Source organism: Acipenser ruthenus, chromosome 1 (assembly GCF_902713425.1).
Source record: "Acipenser ruthenus chromosome 1, fAciRut3.2 maternal haplotype, whole genome shotgun sequence".
NCBI classification, from domain to species: domain Eukaryota; kingdom Metazoa; phylum Chordata; class Actinopteri; order Acipenseriformes; family Acipenseridae; genus Acipenser; species Acipenser ruthenus.
The window spans coordinates 99,443,932-99,461,878 of record NC_081189.1 but is presented as its reverse complement, the minus strand read 5'-3'; the positions used below and the strand labels follow the sequence as shown (position 1 = coordinate 99,461,878).

The following is a 17,947-nucleotide window of genomic DNA, read 5'->3' as shown; positions in this document are numbered from 1 at the left end:
CACAACCTTTAGAGGCAATCACTGCAAGCAAACGTTTTCTGTAGCTCTCAATGAGACTTCTGCACCTGTTAACAGGTAGTTTGGCCCACTCTTCCTGAGCAAACTGCACCAGCTGTCTCAGGTTTGATGGGTGCCTTCTCCAGACTGCAAGTTTCAGCTCTTTCCATAGATGTTCGATAGGATTCAGATCAGGACTCATAGAAGGCCACTTCAGAATAGTCAAATGTTTTGTTCTTATCCATTCTTGGGTGCTTTTAGCTGTGTGTTTTGGGTCATTATCCTGTTGGAGGACCTGCGACTGAGACAGAGCTTTCTGACACTGGGCAGTACGTTTCGCCCCAGAATGCCTTGATAGTCTTGAGATTTCATTGTGCCCTGCACAGATTCAAGGCACCCTGTGCCAGGCGCAGCAAAGCAGCCCCAAAACATAACCGAGCCTCCTCCATGTTTCACTGTAGGTATGGTGTTCTTTTCTTTGAAAGCTTCATTTTTTCATCTGTGAAAATAGAGCTGATGTGACTTGCCAAAAAGCTCCAGTTTTGACTCATCTGTCCAAAGGACATTCTCCCAGAAGGATTGTGGCTTGTCAGTATGCATTTTAGCAAATTCCAGTATGGCTTTTCTATGTTTTTCTTTCAAAAGTGGAGTCCTCCTGGGTCTTCTTCCATGGAGCCCACTTTCGCTCAAAAAGCGACTGATGGTGCGATCAGAAACTGACGTACCTTCACCTTGGAGTTCAGCTTGTATCCCTTTGGCAGTTATCCTTGGTTCTTTTTCTACCATTCGCACTATCCTTCTGTTCACTCTGGGGTCGATTTTCCTCTTGCGGATGCGCCCAGGGAGGTTGGCTACAGTTCCATGGATCTTAAACTTCTTAATAATATTTGCAACTGTTGTCACAGGAACATCAAGCTGCTTGGAGATGGTCTTGTAGCCTTTACCTTTACCATGCTCGTCTATTATTTTCTTTCTGATCTCCTCAGACAACTCTCTCCTTTGCTTTCTCTGGTCCATGTTCAGTGTGGTGCACACAATGGTACCAAACAGCACAGTGACTACTTTTCTCCATTTAAATAGGCTGAATGACTGATTACAAGATTGGAGACGTGTGATACTAATGAAAGAAACTAATTAGTTTGAAATATCTCTATAATTCAATTATTTATTATCTTTTCTAAGGGGTACCAACAAATGTGTCCAGGCCATTTTAGAATATCTTTATAGAATAAGCAATAATTCATCTCTTTTCACAGCTTCTTTGCTTTATTCTATGACATACCAAAGGCATGCAAGTATACATGATAAAATAGCTTTTAATTTCATCACTTTTCAGGAGGAATGAAGCATTATTTCAATGAGCTGTAAGGGTACCAACAAATTTGAGCATGTCTGTATATATATATATATATATATATATATATATATATATATATATATATATATATATATATAATAGAGTAACTACTCCACTTAGAATTTAAAGAAGACATTATTATGTTCAATAGTTTAACTCTCTGTCTGTCTAATACTTTAAACAATCTCCCAAAACTAGTCTGAGCAACATCGCTCCCACTTGACTCCATCTGGCATACATGCACCATATCTGTTTATTTCAATTTTAAATGGCTCAGTGCAGCAGTAAAATGTTTATGTGCCAAATGCTTGAGACTGAGAAGCTACTTTAGATAATGCATTTCAGGAAAAAAGGACTGAAAGAATAATTGTGGATATGTCTGTTGTGTTTCACCCATAAAGCTTTTAGATGATATGAAATGGTCAAGTTAATGGAGATGAAAAATATGAAGTACAATACAACAATCAAGAATGCCAACAAAAACACCCAATTAAGGTGATTACAGGACGAATATGGTGCAGCGTCTAAGGGTTTAATGGTGCATTTAAGCTTACAGTGCTCAGCTGGACGTATTTTAGTGGTTATCTATTAAATAGGCTACTGCTGGCGTTATTTTTTCATTATGCATTTATTTATCTAAACACTTTTTTGTTTGTTTTTGGTCCCTGGGTTTACTGCTTACAAAGTCTGTGGTTATGCTTTCGAGAAGATAACTCACCTTTTAAATCAATTCGGATACATAAATGCTTTTACTAAATGCTATTTTTGTTTTAAGAAAAAAAGCTTTCCAACACATTGTAGTCCCACCTGATGTTCTGTTTAGTTGCTCTATTTTCCCCCGAGGACTATTAAGGACAGGACATTTCATCTCTGCAAATTTCAATTAGACTTTTGCCAATGGTAAATAATGCATATTAATGATTCACAATTCTGAAAGAAGGCATGCATTTAATTATGTATACTATACAGTAGCATATATCAGACATAATAATCAAATTGCAAAGGCTACACAATTAAAATAATATAAAATGGATAAAACAAAGTTACATCAAATAGTTATTTGGACAAATTAAGTATAAATATGTTTTTATAGCAAATGGACTTTAAATGTAATAAAATACTACACCCAGAGAAGTTTGGCTAGGTAATGGAAAGATAGGTGATTATGATTTTTTTATGACAGCAAAAAAAAAGTCTGCATGTCCACATGCCCGCAAAATACTGTAGTGATCCTGGGGGGGAGGGGAGAGAATCAGGATAGTGTAGAGGGTGTGTGTGTGCAAGGGCTTGCATATTGTGTGTATGTGTGCAGGGGTTGCATGTTGTGTGTGTGTGTGCAGGGGTTGCTTGTTGTGTGTGTGTGTGTGTGTGTGTGTGTGTGCAGGGGTTGCATGTTGTGTGTATGTGTGCAGGGGTTACGTGTTGTGTGTGGATGTATGTGGAGGGGAAGACGAGGGCATATAAGGGGATGCAGGGAAAAGACCAGGAGAATTGTAGAAAGCTAGAGTGACAGATAGGGGCGTGTGTGGTGAGAGAGAAAGATAGAGTGATAAAAGGACCAAAGGAAACAGATACTAATTGTAATCATTTATTTTTATTTGACTCCCAGTTCCCTTCCCTCACTTTATGATTTTATTTTTTAAATAAATAAATGGCTTGAGCCTTCATTACTCACGGTATCAGTCTCATTTCTGTCCCAGTAGAACCCAGAAATACGCTACAATACACTTGGGTTTCGCTGCACATTAATGTTTATATCTATCTATCCATGTCCACTGTGTCAAAAGAAGAACACCATATGAATATCACTAAACATAGGCTAGATTTCAAACACAGTACTGTAATCGGCTGCAATACCACGAATGTAGTGCAATGGCATAATACATGAACACACGTAACTTTAAACGAATTCAGATTGATGTGTTTAGATTTGTCTTCTCCATTAAAAGAAAGTTAGAGAATAAATCCCTCTGTTGTGTCTGAAATCCTCGACTGGTGGATCCTAAGGTTCGGTACGGGAACGCTAGATAACAGGCATTAGGACCCGGCAGGGCTCCTCCTTTTTCTTTGTAGTTTTGTTTCTCTGTCTCAGACTGCAGTGAATTTGGAGCAGAATGTCAGCATGTGAAAAAATAACAAAAACAAGGGATATATGATGGAAGATCAGGGAAGTTTCGTTGACATGCTCTAGGATGAGCGCAAACTACCGCCAGTTCAAGTGATTTGTAGGTATTGGGAATTGATTCAAGCTCGCCCTTGTTTCCCCTGCGCGTTCACGGGGTTTTTACCAAACCACCCTGAGCAGCATCTTACTGCTGCAGAGTGCTAGGCTTAACTTTCACAATTTCTTCATCTTTATCAAGATCAGTCCAAGGAAAGTCATTCTTCCAGGTAAGAATTTTCAGTGACTAAACATGTATTGTTGTTGTTTTGTTTTGTTTTTTTGCTAAAGAAGCACATTACAGCAAATTATAGTCATTTACAGTATGCATCTATGGGACTCTTGTGGTTTACTATCGCAATTAAATGAGAATTTCACAAGAAATACATTGAAGTGTATATGTGCAGTAATATAAACGTTCTTGAAGTGTAGTTGCGCATCATTATGTTGTTTAAATATGTACTCTTACAAGCTAATATAAAGTTACCTCATATATATATATATATATATATATATATATATATATATATATATATATATATATATATATATATAGCTTCATTCAAAGACTGTCACAAGGAAAGCGAAGAAATTAGTCACATGTATACGTGATCTGGTTTATAAGCCTTCTTAATATATTACATAACAATCAAAGTAAATGTCAATCTTGTAGCTTGTTTAGTAAGAACACTGAAGTCCAGTCTATGTTAAGAAGAAAGGTAGTTTCAGGTAGTTGATGCCGATCTCCCTTTAACGCAAAAGTTAGCTTTAGTCTGTTTACTAGATGGACTTGTGGATTGTTTACATATTTTTTTTCCTATTATGTAGGTATAGATATCAGCCATGAAGAGGAAACTATGTGCGTTTGAATATGTATGTATTTGTCTTTGGTTGGGGATATTTTGGCAAGCAAGGTAAGAGCAGCGTTTAATTTATTTTGTATTTTGAAATACTTGTTTTCAGATGTCTTAAAAGACGGGGGGGGGGGGGGGGGATAGCACTGTAACTTTGAAATAAGTGCAGTGCTATCCATGTAAACACTGAACATGGAGATTAGTGTATTCATAGGAGAGTGATATACAGTGTTGCTAAAAACGATGTTCATACTGAAGTCCTCTAGGTGGAGATAGTGGTATAGCACTTCGTAGCATCAACAGTAGACTCCAGGTTGCTTAAACATCACTGTATTTATAATCAAGTAATGCACAACCGTATATACCGGGGTTTCCTTATGCGTTCTTGAAAAAGACAGTGATTGCCTACGGTAGCCAAAAATTAAATCTACTGGTACATTCTTATCTTACAACTCACTTTATAGACTATCGTTTTTGAATATAACGTAATAAGGTTAATAATAATAATAATGTGTAAATAAATAAATAAATAAATGAATAAATAAATAGCACAAGACATTGCCATAAAGTGGAAATCCCATAAAGAAAACGGAATTTCCCCACGTGACTTTTGAAATCTCCCCTCAGGCAAATGTGACTTGCCTCTTTTTAAATCAGTGACCAAGCCTTCCTTTAAATTCTGCTGTTTAAAATTGAACTGAATAAAACAACAACTTTATAATCATGTTTTTATAGACTTGTTTAAATAGTGCTTGGGGCTAAATAAGTCAACTCTATTGTAAATAAATCTTATAAAAATAATTAAAGGCTTTGTTATCTATTTTCTACCATTTAGGTCAAGAATAGGGATGCTTTTGAATAACGATAATGGTAATACATTTACAGAGTCAGCTTTCTCTGTGTCAGTGACTCATTGAAAAAATGGCATGTAGAACCTCTCTTCACAAGCTTACCTCTGCCTGCCTTGATAGACAAGCTGGGTATTTATGTTGATGGCTTTTCTGCTAAATAGGACTATAATCAAATATCATAAACTGAAACACTGGAAAACGTGGACCTCTTATGTATATTATATGCAATAGAATGTTATAATGCATTATGTTTTACAGTGCATATTTAACAACAGTGCAAATAAACACACACTGTGCATGTATCCCTAATCTAGCAATGTGGTTATCTTTACAAACTATTTATATTGATTTACCATGATTAAAACAGAACACAGGTTCCTGTATTTCTTTTGTATTTTATAAGGTATGAGATTGAAGGGAGTGCTTGTGTTGTGTATGGATTTGTTTGCAATAACTGATTCCTAAAAGAATATAAATTTAAATGTGTGCAATTTCCATTTAGATCAGCAGTGGCCAACTCCCAGGAAGAGGAAGCCAAAAATAACATCACCATCTTTACAAGAATTCTTGACAGGCTTCTGGACGGCTATGATAATCGACTTAGACCTGGATTAGGAGGTAAAGAAAAAAAAATTGAATTTTCTCATTATTCAAAGACAGTGGATACTGTTGACATGGCATGATTTAATTAGAAAATGTATTTGGAAAATGAACACTAAAATATTTAATTAAATAAGCCTTCAATTCCTTTACTGATATACATCAGGATTAAATGTGGATGTGTGAATAAAATAACAGGACAGTTTAATGGTTCGAATATATTATTTAAAATTAATTTGTAACCTTTGTTTATTTACACACTTTTAGACATACAATACCAGTCTTTTATGAGTCTATAAATGCCAGTGTTCCTTTTTAAGCATCATGCCTAAAGTAAGTATGCAATGAGTAAATGCCACACTGCAAAAGCAAACTGCATATTGTATTCATAGTCAGTATTTGTCTATTGTTTATGATTGTATTCCATATTCCTATTTATACAGCACATTGCCACGTTCATTATTATCCCTGTGTTTCTCCATGACAGAAACTACAGCCAATGGCCTGTCCATATAAGATGGTTTTCATACATGAATTACTTTAAACATTACTGTGGTTATATAATTACCACACATTATAATTGCCATCTGTTATTCCTACTCAACACACAACATTCCATATATTTGTGTATATTTAAGGAATGTAGCACTGTTAATAGGCACTAGGGCTGTCAGTTAAGCCTCCAAATAGCTATCAATTGATTGGGCACACAAAATATAATCATTTGAAAAAATATCGATGATTGTGCCGCCCACAGAAAGCTTCGCTCCCCCCTGCCTGTCACCGACGTGATTATTTTAATATCATTGGTGTTCAGTAAAAGCTTGTGCACAACAATGGAATGCGAGGGGTAATTAACTGTAATATCGCTCTGAGCGTGGTACTGTAGGAGTACCGGTGTCATGGCAAATTATATATATAATATAGATAGATAGTAATTAAACCATATTTTATGTTTCATTTTTTTTTTTTTTTTTTTTTTACTGTAAAGGTTATGTATTTAATCACACGCAAAGCATCCAGAGATGATAAATAAAAAAAGCAAGAAAAGTATGAACATTATGATTACATACCAATAAAAAATGCAGAAATATTTGTTTTTACTCTGTTCACTCTGAATTGTGAAACAAAATTGCCATCGCTACAGGGGCAAAATTTGCAATGACACTGGCATAAAAATGTTTTATCAGCGGTGGGCAGCACTGATTGTACTTACATTGATTAGATGTGGTCATCAATCAGTAAACCCAGACGGAGCATGCAGCCCGGTTTGGAAAAATGCATTGTAAAAAAACCCCAGAAAACAACAAAAAACACAATATTATTCCTAGGTTTAACAGTTAATTTTTAAACTCTAAAGAAGCGCAAACTGCAGTATGTACAGTCAGTTTTCTTCAATGGACACAATTTATTTACATGTTGTTTGCCAGAAATACAAGCTTGTCGACCTTCTCAGGATCCAATGCGGCATGCTTTTTGTTTACATTGAATACACAGAGGGCGCGTACTTAGAAAGCTGATTCACTGGTCGCCAGGATACGACCAGCCAATCAGATGCTAGCTAACACTTAAGCAGGAAAAGAAGAGCACGCCCACTGCTTGTCTGGCAGAAATACTGTAACTAGCAAGGCAGGGGTGTCCGGTGTAGTTTCGTTGATAAACTTTAATGATGCTAGTAACTATGTGCATTACAAAAATGTAATTATTGAATCGATTATCCAGTATTTATCTCGATGTATATAATGAGGAATGAAATTGATTGAAAAATCGATTTTCAGTTTAATGTAACAACCCTGATGGGCACATGGTCATTTTTACTTCGGCTGTATTGAAAACGTGTGCTTCGTATGGATAAGTGTATCCTGCAATGGCCCTTTCATTATATAAAATGTAGTATTTTGAAATTGCAAGTCCATGCCTCATTCAAGAGCTGACTGTTACTTTCTTTCCCAGTTTTTACCTAAATATTGATGGTCACTTGATGGACAAGCAAAAAAACAGCATGCCAGAATTCCCTTAAAACAGGGAGCTGTGCCTCTGTGTCTTGTGTATGTTTCAGCACAGATTGATATGTCTAGGTGTCAGCCTTGAGTGGGCAACACCTTGTCACTGCAGTCTAGCTAACTGGTAATTACTGTAGACTGTTCTGGTGTTGTGCTTTAATAATCTGTCTGTAGATTTTCTGTATTATGGTTTCTATAAAACACCAGGAAAGACACTGTTTTATACATTAGGTCCTGGGCTGTAGGTATATTATGCATAAAAAATTATCTTTACAATTTCTGACTGTTGCATAAAAATAGCTAATGATATTATTTAACTGTCCTTTTGTAATTAATTTAAAGTCAGATTGTATTTTTCTTTTCAGAAAGCCAGTCATTGAAGCATTTAACAGCCCAATGTGTTTGTTTTGTGGTATTCATTTCAGTTTTTTCTAGCAAGTCATTGTTACATTTTTGTACCTCAGCGTGACGGGTCAAGTTTTTCTTTTCTTCAGTTTCGGGAGAGTTGCTTTTTTGAATTGATGCAGCTTTGTTTTGTAACCATTCATCAATTGTCATGGGCGTAAACAGTTCAAAAGTGATGTCTTCAGTATCTTCCATGACAGCAGGTATTTTGACAGGTGTTTTCTTTGATTTTGCATGGCGTAGTGATACATTGTTAGCACCGGTGCAGTGATTTGCCTTTGTTCTTAAGTAGTTCCTTATCGTGCTGGATATTGTAATGGCTTGGAACACTGATGGACCGATCAGCATGCAGAATTCTAACACTGCGTTTTATAAAAAAGAAAATTGTTCATTGTACTTAAGTGTTCCGTTTAGCTTATTGAAATGTATAAAGGAGGTTTACATTTTTGTATTTTTTTTGCCGTTGTGCATGCTCAGTCAATGGAAATCATACTGTCTTGTCCGTCAGCTCTTCGTTAATATTCATGGTTTGTAAATGTAATTTGAATACTAGTTTAACTTACTTACATTGGATGTATAAACTTTCTGCTTCATATGTAGCCTATGGTGGTGTAACTCCAGGGATGTCCAGGGATGCCTAGTGGTTTATTATTTTTAACTATGTTACTTCCAGGTCAGAGGTTATTTATTTGTATTTTTTTATTGTTATTAGTTGTGACTTTTTTTACATTGTGGTGCTTTGCAGATATTTTTAATTATCTGTCATGTTGTATGCCTGATTTATTTGCAGTTGTGCACAAGTAGATCTATACATGTATCAGGGTTATATTACTGTATGTATAAGCTACTATTCTCTCCCAGCAACTGATAACACAAATTGCTATACTTAATGGCAAGGGCAGCCGAGGGTTTTCTCCGAAATATGTTTGGAGAGTTGGATGACCCCTAAAATGTGTTTCAGGTGTTTGGACAGATCTCGGGGTGCACTGCAATATCCCCCTGAAAATGTCTGCTTGCTGCATTTCACAATATATCCGTTCAATGAAGGGTTGTATTGATGGCTGAGGGTAACTTTCAGGTCCTCTTTGACAAAGTAGCATCCAATCCCTTACACCTTGACATTCCAGATTCTGAAAATGGCAGAGAAGGAACCAATGTATTTTGTCCCCAAACCTCCATGATGCAAACAACCTTTATACCTTTATACAAGGAGCAGCAGTGTGGAGTATTGGTTAGGGCTCTGGACTCTTGACCGAAGGGTTGTGGGTTCAATCCCCAGTGGGGGACACTGCTGTTGTACCCTTGAGCAAGGTACCTTACCTAGATTGCTTCAGTTAAAACCCAACTGTATAAATGGGTAATTGTATGTAAAATAATGTGATATCTGTATAATGTGAAATAATGTATAATGTGATATCTTGTAACAATTGTAAGTCGCCCTGGATAAGGGCGTCTGCTAAGAAATAAATAAATAAAAATAAATAATACCTGACTGCAAATTGTCCACAGCAAGTGTGCTGGCCTTGGTGCTGAATCCTAAAAGAGCTACAAGTTTTGCAGTGATTAGTTAGAGGGAAGATATACAATATAGACACAAAATGCACTTTGAATCAGATTATTTTCGGATTGCTGCTTTGTATATACTGTATTTGTCTAGTTGGTAAAGTGGCTTAGGTCCTTCCTTTGAAGCTTTCTGGGGGCATTGTCTTGATGAGACAGGATTTCAATCAAAGCGTAATAGGAACACACATGTATTAAGGAATGTACATTTTAAAAATAACACCTTTTTTGTTTTTTCAGTTACTGTATTTTTGACCATTCAAATTCTTACCCAAATTGTTTCTAATTTTTGCAGACCATACTGGCTCTGATTTTTTAGTCAGAAATACTAGTGCATACCACTTACAGGAAACAACATGCAATTTGAGCCACCACGGTAGTCCCCCAGCATTTAGATGTGTTCAATACAGGCAGCATACAAATAAAAACATTACATTCTTAATTCCACACTTAATACACATTTGCAAAGATGTACTTTGTGCTTGTACAACTGGAATTATTACATCAATCATGCAGACTGCCCTGACTTCCCTCCAAAGAGTGAAAAAATAACTAATCTATCTGTGCTTAAACCATGTCTTTGTCTGTGTTAGCCCATTTTATATTGCCGTGTGGCCAATATGCTATTAAATGCCCAATTGCCAACCTACTTTCATTATGAGATAATGGGCCTGATTTACGAATGGGGCTAAACTTTATGGTGCACGGTAATTACAATTACTGTGCATGTTAATGATTTCCGTATTTACTATTGCAATTTTATTCATTATCGCATGAAATAGTGGGCATATTATGGCGCACATTGATTTTATTGTGCCACACTATGGTAATCAGAATGAATATGTGATTTGTATGGTAATGCATGATAATATACTGTATGTAAATGAGGTACCCTGCTCTGAATAATGAGATGAGCTTCATTCACACCGTATTTACTAAAGGGCAATAATTGTATTGTGCACATTAAAGTGAGCGATAATCCATTTCTTTGGACACCAGGCTTTAACCACAGATAGGCACACTATTTAAACCTATTTTGCTGGCCTGAAAACTGTTGATGTGCAGTTTGATTCTTTTTACTGATTTTATTCGTTTGATTCATTCAGTTTAGTGAATCAATTCATCAGATTTGTTTGTTTGATTCACTGATTCACTAATGTAAAATATTCTTGCTGAATTACTTGGTTATGAAAATTTGTTTGAACAGAAAAATCTGGCAGCAAGGGCCATTTAAGTTAAGACTGTTCACTTGGTGGGCCTCACCGTAAAAATATATATACATATATATACATCGTAATGTATGTGAAAATATAAATTGTATATAGGCCAATATACTACTTTACACAAAACTAAATAGAAACAGCTTTCCTAGAACACTGACAAAAAAACTAAATATCACAAATGTAATATAATGGAGGAAATAGAAGAGTATTTTACTTTCAATCGAAATCTCCAACAGTTAAAAAAAATATATATAATGCAAAATATAACGTTTTTAACAGCATCCAAAAAAAAAAAAAAAGATGATGACAAGCTGTGAAAATGTGAAATATACGGTGGCCCAAAAATGCAAGTCAGTGTCATCTTAAAAAGTGCAGGCGAATCTACAAAGATGCACGTCGAATTCACAGAGAAGGGTGGCGAATACAGAAAAACATTAGAGAAATAGAAATGGGCAGCATCTTAAAAGGGTGGTGAATACAGAAAAGCATGATGAAAATAAAAACGTATGACGGAAATGAAAATGGGCAGCGTTTCTGTCATATGTTTTTATTTCCGTCATGCTTTTTTGTATTCACCACACTTTTAAGATGCTGCCCATTTTTAGATAGCCTTGAACTTTTGGGCCACCGTAAAAATAGTAAACAGTACCACTTTGAAATGCACCTTTTTATGACTTCTGTCGGGACACTTGACTCGCACACTTGATAACAATGCTCATTACGTGTTCTAATTCTGCAACTTTTCCACATGATGCGGTTGATGCAGAATCCAGTGTAAGAAAATGGGTACTTCTGCATTTCTTTCTTTAATTTTTTCCAGCACTCTGCTACTAGCCAATCCACTCTTTTGCTCAGTCATGGTGCACCCTCTGTTGTAATCCCACCACTTAGTTTCTTCCAAGATAATTCTGCGCTTACCATGGCTTTCTGAAGTGAACAAAGTCCTTTCCTTTCGTTGAGACGCCATAGCTTCTTTAATTTCCAGGAAACTCAAAGCACGTTGCTTTGTGCAGCATATCATAGTGACGTTGTATGGTTTTATCTTTCATAACTGCAACTGTTGCACTGCAAATCAGACATGTTGCCTTGTCGGCAAAATTATTCAGTGAAAAAATAATCATCTGGCTAATGATTTTGGAATCTTCTGTGTTCTGCCTCCACCTTTCACTTCCATGACATCTCCAACTACTTTTATGCTACTGATTCAAAATTTGACACCAAGTAAAATAAATAGTTTAAACTAGCCTTCGCTTCGCTAACCTAATCAAAATTATGTGTGCTGTGTGTGTGAGGAAACGGATCCTGTGTGCTATTTGATTGGCTATTTTACTACCTCTGTGAGCTGTGATTGGCTTAATGGGAACGTCACTCTGTCACTACAATGCAGACTGCACATGTTGAATACGCATGTTATATTAAAGAGGCAGGTTGTTTTGAAGAACAATTCCCAAACAATACAGTACAATTCCATTTTTAAAACTAATGGGCAGACCATATGCATTAAAGGAGAAAGGAAAAAGGCTTTTTTTTTACATCAGACAATGAATACATGGTAAAAGTAAAAGGTAAGGAGTGCAGTTTCACTTTACGTTGCTGTGCTGAGTGCTGTGTCTGTTGATTGCTCATTTTAAGCCACCTCCACCTTCACAGTAAGCTACTGTCCAAAAGATACGCCAAGACTGCTGGGGCTTTTGATATCACGGTGGTCACGGGTAAGTCTCTGACATTATCGGGCACATTAAATTATCGCTCACAAGACATGTAGTGTGCACCTAATGGTATGTAAGCCAAATACTGTGCATGTAAATTAATGCATTCCCTGTTACTAAATGGGGAAGTAAATTTAGATTTATCATGCAGGTTAGGCTCACTACTTTACATGCACGCTAACTCCAAATATAGTGCCCTTTCGTAAATGAGACCCAATGTCTGTATTTTCTAGAGCTAATCCATTTAATTATGGCAGGGTTCTTAATGTTTCTTTATTTTCAAAGCATTTTCATAAATATATTCTGATTACTCTCTTATAGTACTTATGGTCAGTCTCATATTTTTTTCTTTTGCATTTTGTTGGATCTCCTTATCACCCGGTGTCATGCTTTTGTAATGCTTTAGTAATGCCTTCCCCACGTGTTCTGAAGTAAATTAGAGCTTTTGACAGTCAGTTTGTCATGGGTGAATTGGGTAGAGGTAGGAATTCCTTTGATATTTTTGATATCCAGTTTTAAGGCAGCAAGGTATCAAAACTATCCAAGATACCGTTCTGCGACATGACATATAAAGACTCACGTGGGAGAAATTTTTCATTTTCCATTTCTATTTCATTTCATAAAGTCATTAGCAATCCAAATTCTCAGATAGTTAACTATTTCCGAGATTATATTTTGATGGAAAACCTATCACCGTAACCATATTGATAAAAACTTAAAATCACTGCCGGGTTGGGGGGTGGAAATACATTTGCATGAATTGAATTTCGACATGCACTACAAGAAATAACATGAATGAAATCTATGCAAACATGCATTGTGAGAAAAAAAGAAAAACATGAGAAAGTGGTTCTGACATCATCCACTGGTGCATGTGGCTGTCTTTTGAGGGAATTCCATGATTAACATACTCCCTTGTAATGACCTACAGTATGCCTTCTAGTGAAATAGCAACCAGAAAGATCAAGCTCTATAGTATAATTATGGCAGAATGCCATTCTTCTACGTGAATAAATTATGAACATCACAGACTCTACTGCCAGCCCAATCTTTTATTTAGTGTTTGGTGAGCTGGGGTCTTATTGCATAAATGCAGTAGCTTTTCTCCATTCCCAAAAAAATAATAATACTTTGGCATTAAAACTAAACTGTTTTACTTTAGCACAGCTCTGTGACTCACAACCAACAAACAACCAACCCAAAAAAACAATTCCAAAATATAATGTAACTTTGCTGATAACTACAAATGAATGGCAATTGCAATTGCCATTAAATAATATTTGTATTGTGAAAATTAAGACAAACTTTTTTTTTTTTTTGTAAATACCTAGACATTTTGCTTATTAACCAGTTCCAAGGTAATGAATACATGCCTAGCAGGCATTCAGACATGGGGATTAACATCTGTTCAGCACTGGTGTGCATGGCAATCAACGAAAGAGTTTGTGTGAGAAACAAACATGTGTGATGAATACTAAACTACTATTGATTTCTGATGTGGGGTGTGATGTCAGAATGCTGCCCCTTGGGACATGACATAATCAATGGTAATGTTATAGAAACCATAGTACAGATGAGCGATTTAGTTGACAAAACAGGCTATTATTATTATTATTATTATTTATTTCTTAGCAGACGCCCTTATCCAGGGCGATTTACAATCGCAAGCAAATACAAATACATTCAAGTGTTACAATATAAGTCATACAATAAGAACAAGAAATACAATAATTCTCAAGTGTGACAAACCACAATTCAATAATACAGCAGATAATAGTGAAAGTTACATCAGGATATGATTAAATAGTGATAGTTACATCAGGATATGATTAAGTACAAAATACTACAGATTAAACACTTGGCAGATTACAATATTCTGAGGTACAGGATTAAATGCAGTAAAATAGGGGGCAGATAAGAGCAAAATAAAGCATATTTAAATGAAGGGTGATAGTGTCCCAGGATACAACAGAGGAGTTCTACAGGTGCTGTTTGAAGAGGTGAGTCTTAAGGAGGCGCCGGAATGTGGTCAGGGACTGGGCAGTCCTGACATCTGACATTTTCTATTGTCCCAAGCCAATAGAAAATGCCAAGCTGTAGTTATTTTCTAGTAGCTTGAATCTGCCGTTAAATTATTATTTTTATTATTATTATTTATTTCTTAGCAGACGCCCTTATCCAGGGCGACTTACAATGATTACAAGATATCACATTATTTTTACATACAATTACCCATTTATACAGTTGGGTTTTTACTGTAGCAATCTAGGTAAAGTACCTTGCTCAAGGGTACAGCAGCAGTGTCCCACCGGGGATTGAACCCACGACCCTCCGGTCAAGAGTCCAGAGCCCTAACCACTACTCCACACTGCTGCCAAATAATGCATCTGTATTTCACACTTACTAAGTACTGTAAACAGGATTTAAAGGCCCCACGATTATACAGTGCCACGTCAAGGGTGGTATGTTGGCTTAGCAGGTTATGAGTACGACTTGGACATTATTCCCTGAGGGCCCTAAGTTGAATTATCTATCTTAGTGTCATTTGAAACTGGTGACAGGGCCAATCCTCTAAGGGCGGTTAGGTGATTATTGTGCAGCGGCAATGGTCTGATGAATGGGGAGCCTGAAGATACTACATACTGTAGTCTTGTTAATCTGTCACATATTATAGTAAAGGTTTGCAGGTTCTAATTTGAGGGTCAGCATTAAGTCTAATTGCAAAATAACACTCCATCAGAGAAACTCTAGTTAAGATGCTGTTTAAAATGACAGCAAGAGTCTAATGTAAGTGTTATGGGCCTTTTTTATGATTCATGATTTATGATTCATGATTTATGATTCATGATTTCAAATACAGAAAACAATGTTTTACGTTTGAAAGATGACTTTGGAGTACGTTTGTATTACAAATTAATTATTGTATTGACATTGGATTCCAAACGGAGCCAAAATCACTCCTTCAAAATGAATGCCATGGAAAAATATGAAAAACAAATCCAAAGCAATCAGGGTCCATTTTTATTTTAACGCCCACTTTTCTTTAGATTGTTCACTTGTTAACATTTAAAAAAATGTTGTTTATGTTTTATTAATCATTAGCTAAATAAAAAAAAAAATAACTACTGTATTTAAATAACAGAAAAAAGGCCAGCTAAACTGTTCTGTAAACATTAGATCCTTACTTGGGGAATATCAACTCCATGTTGATCCTAAAGTGGCATGACATTTGACATAGCTAATGAGATCAGGTTTTATTTTTTATAATATTTTATTTTAAATAGTGTAATAATCCGTATTCCTTTGAATTTAAGAGTCACTTTTTAAACCAATTTCATTTTCTCAAAAATGACCTGCGTCTTAAATTTGAGTACTGTATATTGATGTGTGTATTAAAATCGCCAACAAGAGATGTGACTGCCCGAGTACAAAAACAGCAACGTGACTGACTGGCAGTTGAAGGGTTCCATAGTAGCTATCCTGCAGAGTGAATACACTCTCCTTCTCGATGTAAATGAAGCAAGCTTTCTCTCAGCGTCCGCCTGTGTAGCTATGGCTGTGGTGCAGTAGCCTCGAACTGGCGCTGCTGGGTTCTCAAAGTGGCGTAGGCTCCTTGGGCATATATATATATATACAGCTGCCCAACGTTTTGATATGTTGTACATATCTTTCTCAAGGAAGCATGTGTTTGAATCAAAACATTGGAGGTATTTAAGGTGTTTGACGACATGACAACTACTTGTTATGTTTATATTCAAATCCATGATTTATTCTTACATGATGTAATGGTATTCTATATATTGTGACGTCATTTTTACTTATATCTTTAAATCTGTATTAATTCTAATTAACATTATTTTATGTAAACTTATATTTATATTATCATGCAATGCTGGCTCTGAGGATCAGCCTTGATTTGGCCTCACCAGCCATCAGCATGCACAACTTTTGAATGGATTTTGTTTATTTATTTAAATGTTATATATTCATTGGAGTTAATTAGTTCATTCTTTTCTGTTGAGTCCCTCTGGCATAATCATGTTCAGTCTATTTATCCATTTACTTTCTTTTATTCTTCTATATGTTGCATTGTCTAATTTTAGCTGTTCTAATACTACAAACTTTACATCATTTATGTCATGTCCCTGACTGGTGAAGTGCTGTACTATTGGTTCATTCATTTTTTTATTTCTAATTAATGAAAGGTGGTTCTGAATTATTTTATATAAAGTTGTTCCAGTCTCTCCAACATATTTTATTTCATCACATTTTCACAAGCTATTTCATAAACAACAGTAGGTATTAGTTTTTAGTGGATCTGTGTTGTTCTTATGTTTAATTATATTTTTACTTTTGTCCATGTATTTGCACACTTTACATGTACTAGTGCAAGTATTTGTCGAACCTATTCTGTCAATTATTCTTTTATGTTTACTGTGAACTAAAATATCACCTAAATTAGCTTCTTTTTTGAATGCTACAACTGGGTCCTTATGAAATACTTTTTTCAATTTTTCTGAATTATGTAGAATCCGCAAGTGTTTCCAAACTATCTTAGAAATATTGGGAACAAGTTCAGAGGAAGTCATTACTAATGGGACTGTTTTGACCTTTTTATCTCTATTTGTTTATAATCTAGTAGATCATCTCTTTTTAGTTTATCCACTTTTCTTAACTCTGTCTCTATAATTCTTTGTATCCTCTTTTTAAGATTTGTTTTTAATACATTTCTTTGTTTTACATAGTCACACATTAACACATAGTTAACAAAGAAATTAAGAACACTTTTAGCATGCTAGTAATCCTTGTGTTCACAGTAATTCAATTAAAAATGTCCTTAAAAAAGGATAGAGGAGTTTTACAGGTTGCAGATGTTATTAAGTTTTGTGTTTGGTGTCTTATGGTTATTCGACAGGTCCTCTTGTGCAATTTTGGCAAGAGGATGCAAATACTGTGAAACCATACACACAATGCATTTACTTTTTATAAGTCACAAGAACGGCGATTGTGTCATGTGTTCCAAGATTTACTGGAATTTTGACAAATTCATGACTTTTGTGACTTGTCATACGCAAGCTATAATGTGAATTAATAGTGGCAATCTGATGAAGAAACAAAGCCAAGACAGAATTGCAATACAATTTACCTTTTAAACTTTTACGTTGTGTATGTTGAAGATTATTCATTACCTCTAAAAGCGAGACATGTCAGTTCCATAGTATGAGCT

At 35.6% G+C, this 17,947-nt stretch overlaps 1 protein-coding gene across 1 annotated transcript in view; it reads left to right on the top strand.

Annotated features, from left to right (window-relative positions):
* Positions 1 to 3,405: 3,405 nt before the first annotated feature.
* Positions 3,406 to 17,947, top strand: part of LOC117420534 (gamma-aminobutyric acid receptor subunit alpha-2) — a 62,771-nt gene continuing 48,229 nt past the window's right edge. The window contains exons 1-3 of the mRNA XM_034033983.3: positions 3,406 to 3,745; positions 4,344 to 4,429; positions 5,723 to 5,838. Of these exons, the coding sequence (XP_033889874.2) occupies positions 4,359 to 4,429; positions 5,723 to 5,838 (187 nt within the window). The 5' untranslated portion in view covers positions 3,406 to 3,745; positions 4,344 to 4,358. The remainder of the gene's footprint in view (positions 3,746 to 4,343; positions 4,430 to 5,722; positions 5,839 to 17,947) is intronic.